This window comes from Dermacentor silvarum, chromosome 11, assembly GCF_013339745.2.
Source record: "Dermacentor silvarum isolate Dsil-2018 chromosome 11, BIME_Dsil_1.4, whole genome shotgun sequence".
Lineage (NCBI taxonomy): Eukaryota > Metazoa > Arthropoda > Arachnida > Ixodida > Ixodidae > Dermacentor > Dermacentor silvarum.
The window spans coordinates 110,643,333-110,650,951 of record NC_051164.1 but is presented as its reverse complement, the minus strand read 5'-3'; the positions used below and the strand labels follow the sequence as shown (position 1 = coordinate 110,650,951).

At 50.7% G+C, this 7,619-nt stretch overlaps 1 protein-coding gene across 1 annotated transcript in view; it reads right to left on the bottom strand.

The window, feature by feature from the left end:
• Positions 1–505: 505 nt before the first annotated feature.
• The window catches only part of LOC119433670 (metalloprotease TIKI1), a 128,114-nt gene continuing 121,000 nt past the window's right edge, over positions 506–7,619 (bottom strand). The window contains exons 7-9 of the mRNA XM_037700922.2: positions 7,050–7,140; positions 2,914–3,111; positions 506–2,216 (exon numbers count right to left, since the gene is read on the bottom strand). Of these exons, the coding sequence (XP_037556850.1) occupies positions 1,931–2,216; positions 2,914–3,111; positions 7,050–7,140 (575 nt within the window). The 3' untranslated portion in view covers positions 506–1,930. The remainder of the gene's footprint in view (positions 2,217–2,913; positions 3,112–7,049; positions 7,141–7,619) is intronic.

The window sequence follows — 7,619 nt, the reverse complement described above, 5'->3', positions numbered from 1 at the left end:
CGAGGCGAGAATGCGCCCGCAAGGTGTTTGTTCTTACTGCCCTGCCTGCTCGCATGTGTACGGTCAGCCTCAGAAGGTTCCGTACCGCGGTATATGAGAAAGAACGCTGAATATTTCAGAAGCCTGGCCGCACGCAGCCTTGTATTCGTATTTCCAGACTGTACATAGTATACACGCGAATAGCATACAGTGTACGGTTTTACTGGTCACCGTCAGAAACTGCTTGAAAATCCTACGTTTTTTTCCGAGATACCGCGGTCCGTAGACGTTTGACGCCCACAGTACTTCAGAGATGGTCCGGCAATAGACTAGGGTTGCCAACCGTCCCGAAGTTGTCGGGATAGTCCCGACTTTCGAGCAAATGTCCCGCGTCCCGACTTGGCCTAGTCGGGATGGCGAAATGTCCCGACATCTGCATTTCTTTTTCTTTTCTACTGGTTAACAAAAAGTACATCAGCTTTCCCGTTTATAATTCCTGACAGCTCGTTTGCGCATTCTTTTTTTTTTTGTGCTCTGTTGCATTGTCGTAAACATAAAGGTGGTTTCGTTTTTCTGGTGGTTCTAGTTGTGTCGTAGGCCCTAGCCGTTCACGGTACCTCTTTCCGTGTCGGTAACCGCGTTAGTCAAGCAACTGTACTCTACCTTTTCTTGTTGTAAATCATGGCACGGTAGGACTGAAATCATTTTTCAACTTTGTTGCACGTACGGACTGACGACACGGTCGGTCGTCGCCAGCGGCCAGAGGTCAGGAGGACACACACTGAGCTTTGTAATGGAATGGTACACACATTTGAGATTTAATGATAATGAAACACTCTTGTGTGGTCGACTTGAAGGAAAGAAAAACTGTCATGAGAAAGATTTGCGCATATTGCAGGTAGCCTTCTGCATGAAGTCTCGGCATCCTGCATGTAGCTCGGTATTGCTGTGAATACTTGCAGACTAGAGGCAGCTGAAAAAGAGCCCAGCTTTTGATTTCCTGTTTCTTTTTTTTTCTTTCTTTTTGCATTGTTTGAATTCTTTTATGCTCGTCACAAAAGTTTCTCGATTGGAAGACGAAGCATCTTTCACATGCAGATGTGCGACTACATTCGAACCACTGATTCGAACTTAAAAGGGGCAAGGGTTATCGAAAGAGCTTCCTGCTCGTATGGTTCTTCCGTTTCCTGCGCGTGACGCCAAATCACAGTGAAAGGAGCAGGCGTTATCGGCTAGATTCTTTTGCGAACGGTAGTTTTTCTGTCGGAAAGTGTGACGACGGTTCGACCGCGAACGTACTGCCGTGCGCGGACCTAGGTGAAACTGTATTCACGTATACCTATATGGATGCCGCTGCTCTCCCTGCGAGGTAAGTACACGTTGTCCTCTCATCTCTCGATAAACCCGTAGTTTTGTGCGGCAGTGTTAGAGTAATCACCCTAGCGGCAGCTTCCCGGTGCCTCTTCCGAGCGCTTAGAATGACGTGCGGCCAGCCGGTGATCGCAGACGCCAGTTCATAGCGATTGACCTCGTGGTATAGTAACGCCACCCAGTTAGCATTCGCGCACTTAAGAACAGCGCATTGTAAATCGTCTTCGGTGTCGTCCAAAAATATTTAGCTGCGCGGCTCGCTCCATGATCGGTATCTCTTCCCGCCTCCCGGGTCACAAGAAGGTGATCCCGGCACTTTGGAGAACGCTCAGCGCAGCCAAATCAAGTTTTAACAGACGAAGATGGCTGAACTCTTGATTGTGCGTGGAAGCTTTGCTGCATGTCAGTCAGCACACCGTCACTTTGGTCTGCAGTCATGACCGCACACGGCATAGCAGACACACGGGAGGGATCTTGTCCGCCTGATCATTGAGCGCACCACCACAAACTGAGTACACGCCCATGCTGACAGCAAATTGGAGACAGAAAACTGTTTCCCATTGTTGGTGAGTACACACTGTCACTTCATCGGCACCCTACGCACAGAAGCGTAGCTTGGCAGACTGCTTGCCGTTGCTGACCCCTTTAATGGCCGGCGCGGAACCGCAGGCTTCAGCTGCCGGCTCAGGGCGGGAAGCAGCCCCTGCCTATGTTCGCGGCGAAACAGGAAGCGAGGGCGACCAGGATCGTCGTCTGGCTCGTGCTGGCGGCAGCCGCTCCCCGGTGTCCGCGCCACAGCTTGAGCGACACGGCCTGGTGCCGAGGCGCGCGCACCCAGGGCCTCGGCAGGCAGCGACCGGGGACGCCTGCACACATAAAGCGCACGAGCGCGTTGCTGATAGCCAAGCATGTCGTTCGCAAAGCTTCCGTGTAATAGCGGTTTCTAGAGGGCCGAACAGCCCTCTCCTAAGCGCCTGTCTGTACAAGGATTTTTGCTGGCAACTACGGAAGAACAAGACTGGAGCAAACGCATGAACACAGGACACAGTGTATACACCGGCAGAGCGCTTTTCGAGCATTTAATTCTGCTGAGCTTCTGCGGCGCGGGAAGGTGTGAGTCTTATCTCTCTTTTATCGTCTCGATTCCAGCACCGACTCATTGGAAAGCCCCGTTATATCGTATGGATATAAAGCGGGAATTACGATTTACTGAAGATGCTTCTGACTGTTGCGTCATCTCGCAGCGGGCTGGTACATTGACTTAGTCAGATCGCTAATATATCTGACGTATTCGCCATATATTTTCTTAAAAAGTATATAGTAGTTATAGCGTCAGCAATAGCTATACGAATAGCTACAGCGTAGGCATTCTATCTTGCTTATAAAGGCTGTCGATGAAAGTACCATTTACTGTCTACATCAGCTTGATTTACTGCTTTCCTTGATTTCCCTTCGAGCTACGTTTCCAGACGTCGGGAACCCTGAATCTATCTGTGATATCAGGATACGTCCTGGGCTGTACATACGTGATTGGCAAGAACAGCGAGGCGAGCGTCTGCTTACCAGGTGGAGTCCAGGCGCACCCAGAGGTCGTTGAACTTCCGCGGCCTGGTGGTGGTGGGAGGCGACGAAAGAAAGGGCCTTTTCTTGGCCTTCCTGCGTCGCCAGCCCGGTGCTTGGTCGGGCGCAGACTGCTGCTGGTCGCCAAGCACCTCCGCAGGGTCCGGCCACGAGCTCTCCTGCTCGCCGTCTTTCTTCACCCTTGCACCGGGAGGGAAAGAGAAAGGGGGGGGGGGGGTAGCCACAAGATCACTTTGCGCTCAAAGACATCGGGACAAAAAGCAGGGTCAGGACGACGCTATGTCCCCTCGTGTACGTTCGTTTCCCTCCTTTTGTCCTTGTGTCTCTGCGCAGCAGCCTAATTTCATACGCAGAAACCGCGGCACCGTGAAGAGACGAGTTTGATGAAAGCTGAAGATGTCAGTCCTGGTACATGCAGCGCTTGCTACTGATCAGCACATCAGCGCTTGCTCATGGGCTGGTTGAATTGATATTAAGATGACAAGAAAAAAAAACATTAAACAACTCAATCAAGCCCATGGGACAAAAGCTCAAGGAATTGGTTATCTGTTAATTCGATCATTATATATCCTTTAAAAGAACTATTGTGCCTTCAGTTAAATTAAAGGAAAAGTCGTTGGTTGGAACAAGTATGGAATATCGGATGATTCGAATTTAGTTGTATCGCCAGGAGCTGATTTACAAGTACATCGTTGTTAAAAAAAAAAGAAAAGAGCGCTAACACACTAAGTACCGGCTTCGTATGTTGGTGCTCTGTTTCCAACGTTAAGCCATACTAGCACGCCCAGATTAAGTTTTTAGAATTTATAGTTGTCTATATATATTGCTCCAGACGCGCTGACCGCGCTTAAACCAGAGCGAGACACTATCGCTCCGTCAAAAATCGAAAGCCGTTTCAAGAAGTGTATCTTTATGTCACCGTGCGGCAACATCAACGTGGAATACCCGCCCAAGATGCAACCGATGACATGTGTAGTGTGAACATTGCCACGGGCGTGAAGAGAATCACTTCGCCCGCGCAACGCCCCAGTCTATCACGGCGTCGACCAAGCGTTCAAAGAGCCGTTCTGGACAATTCCAACCGCCTGCCAGAACGATCCTTCTCATACACACAGTGTGGTCTCTAGCTGCTTCTTATTTTATTGCGATAGCAATTATATGGACACTTCAACCGGATTTCTGCCGTCGCCGTCGCCGTGAGGTTCCGTATAGATAAAATCTTCGCCGCGCGCCGTATGCCCGAGCGGAAGCGTGCGGGGGAAGGCGGTGCGACGCTGCGCTCCGGCACCAAAGGCCTATTTTGCAACCGGGCGAAGGGGAATTTTCCACTCAATCTCCCACGCGCAAGCAAGGAAGCGGGAAGCCAGCGACGGATGAAGCGGGTGGGGGGGGGGGGGGCACTTCTACTCTGCCAACAACCGCGCTCGTCGCTCGCCCGCACCGTCTCTTATCTCCACACGGCTCTGACCTTTGTATGCGCGCTTCATTCGCCGCTCAGTTTCCGTTGAAGCGATAGACCGCACGTAGTACCTTCTCCCGCTGCGGCGTATGCGCTTGCTGCCAGCGTTTTGGCAGTCGTTGTCTGCCGTCATTCAATGTGATCTATTCATGTTTGCTTGTGCGCGCTCACACCACGCTTGTTCATTCAGTTAGTAATAGTCGGGCCACATTTTCCAACGCACGCTACACATGCAATGCTGCCCAGATCGGCAGTGCAGCGCTACAGGTGTGTCCCTTCGCACGCGCTACCCACGGGGAGCGCTTCTCATCAACACCACCGTTTCACACGCGCCTTCTCGTGGTCATCGAGTCTCTCTTCATGTCGGTCTACTTACGCCGCAGCACACCTGCTTACTTAATCAGCTCATGTTTACTACAATTCATATTGCTACCAAAGCCGCTCACCTTACTTCGTATGACATTGCTGTGTTGCTATCGCATTCATTGCTTCGCCCTTAGGGCGAAACTGTGACATTTTATAGGCATCACATGTACAAGCGTCGGCTTGCAAGAACCTGTGGAAGCCTCTGCAGCGAGGCGCCCCAAGCAACGTCTATAATTACACGTTTCGAACGGATACTCTTAGTCGATCGTCAGGTTCAATTCCGTTTCGCACATAGCCGTGGCCGAAGTGACGGAATCAAGCTGTAGCTGCTCGAAGCGCCGATTTAAACTCGAGCGCACAATGCACGTACAACTCGTATTTCCACGGTCATTCCACTGGTCATCTCCTGGCCATCACTACGTGCGCTGCTACGAGTAAACACTCCCGCTATAGCTAGACGGTGGCACTACACGCTTTCTGCTTCATGAAAAATGTCCCTGAAATGCCTTGTGGTGCAATTCTTGAACGAGAAATATTTTTAAAAGACTCAAGTTTAGGTGCTGAACCTCCGCAAAGAAAAAAAAAAATCGGCAGACAGACTACTTAAGATTGCTTACGTGTGTGAATGCGAAATAATTATAGCGTTTGTAGACCTCAGAGCGTCATGAACGCGCTCATTTTATTCACTCATGACGTGGCGCCGCCCGGCGCCTCCCCATTGTCGTCGCAGTCACGTGCCCAATGAGGCACGCACTAGGCCACACCTTTAGTCAGCGAGATGGCTGCGACCTGACGTGCGCAATCACGCACGCACTATTTGATTGCAATAGCAATTATATTGACACTCCAGGCGCATTTCGGTCGTCACCATCGTCGTCGCCGTGAGGTTCCGTATAAAGTCCATGGGCGATAAAGTCGTCGCCGCGCGCTGTATGTGCGAGTGAAAGCATGTGACGGTGACCCGGCAATCGCATTCGCGGCTCGCGCACGCAAGGGCGGGAAGCGGGCAGGAAGCGCGCAGTCTTCCAGTCGCGCACGACGCTCCAGAGGGAGGGTAGGGAGGTGAAGGGGCCGCGCTTTACTGCGACCGCGCGCTCCCGCTGGGCGGGAAGGCTCCGGGAGGAAGGTGGGCAGGTGGAGGGGCCGCGCGCTCCCGCCGTGCCGGAAGGCTCCGGGGGGTAGGTAGGGAGGGGGGGGGGGGGAGCGTGTTGCGCCTCGAGCGCCCGCCGGCGCGGCTGTGTCTTGAAAGCCATCTGCAGCGGAAGCAGAGTCCGCCCTCCCTGTCATTACGTGGCTATGAATGAATGAACAGCTTTATTGAATAAATAGAAAAGGCAAGAGGAGTGGGAAGGGTGGGTCCCTAGTCCAGGACTCCAGTGGCCGTTGCCGTACGCTCAGCATGGTTTAAGAGACCCTTCTGGATCTCCAAGTCAGCTCGAGCGAGGACGGCCTCCCAAGGCTAAGATCGCGTTGATGCGAGTGCCAGCAAAAAGCTCAATTCGCTCGCTGCTGCTGCCGCACTGACTCACTCCAGCGCTTTGACAGCGAGTTTCCGCGGTCAACGAGTGAGATGCGTTCATGTTTGCTTGTGCGCGCGTGACACCATGCTTGTTAATTTACTTCGTGTGCCTATGTTTACAAGTTTATACGGCCGTTAAAACTACTATCCTTACTTTGTTGTATAGCTGTCCACTAATTTGCTATCGCAATGATTCCTTCGCTTTTCGGATGAAACTGCGTCTTTTTTTTATAGGCACACATTTAGCAAGCCAGAACCGTGCGGCCGCCGTGGCGTCATGGAAGCGTGCTGGTCTCGCACCCCGGATGCCCGGGTTTCAACTCCCACCCAGACCGAAATATAACAAATGTTCTTTTCAAAGCCAGTAATTTAATTACCTTGTTTACAAGAACCTCCCCGTGAAATGCGACGTCAATCCGTGATTTTTGTGGAATCTTTTTACTCTCTGCGGCATCGACCACTTTTTGGTACCATCATGCGGTCACGCCGATGGATTTTCGCGTAATGGGGCATATAAGGCTTTCGCATTAACATTAATAAACAAAGTCCACTACGGATGTTGCCCTTTCGTCGCAGTCGTATTAAGGTAATGTACAGTGCTCGTCGCTATCCTTAGATTGACGGCGGGTTTGCTTTATCCGCATGTATCATTTAAAGATAATATATATATATATATATTGAGACTATACCGCCGCTAAGCTTGGAAGGCAGAAAGTGCGAGGCGAGGTTGTTTGTTTTAATGTTGGTGTCCAGAGAAGCAGGCACATTTCTCACTCCGGTATGCTCCTGGTGGCCACGATGTGTTCGATGTCGAACCCACCCTGGCGCACGAAGTCCAGCACCGTGTTGTTGCCAAGGAAGTGACCTGCGCGTGGTACACAAGTTCAATGAGCTGCAGCAACGCGAGCCACTTGGTTAACACCAGAGTTATTTAATACTTTTACAACTTGTGTATTATAACAAAGGTATTAGAGAACTCTGCTAACACTCTATAGTCTAGAACAAGGAAAGTCGTTGAAGCTAACGTTTCGACAATGGAACTTGTCTTCGTCAGGGCAGCAACTGTTTTTGAAGAATGAATGTGATAATAAGGTTCAAGAACCAACAGGAATCTGAGATTGTTAAAGCGTTTCAAACTACAGGATGAGAAAGAAAATGAAAACGTTTATACATTTTTTTTCCTCTTTCCACGCTAAAAGCAATTGCTGCCCTGACGAGTCCTTTTGTTGAAACGTTGGCTTCAGCGACATTTCTTGTTGTAGCACTTCTTAATCACGTCAAGCATCCATCTTCCTGTGAAGTGCTCTCTTGTTTTAGTTAACACTCGCGTTTTGAACAGCACGA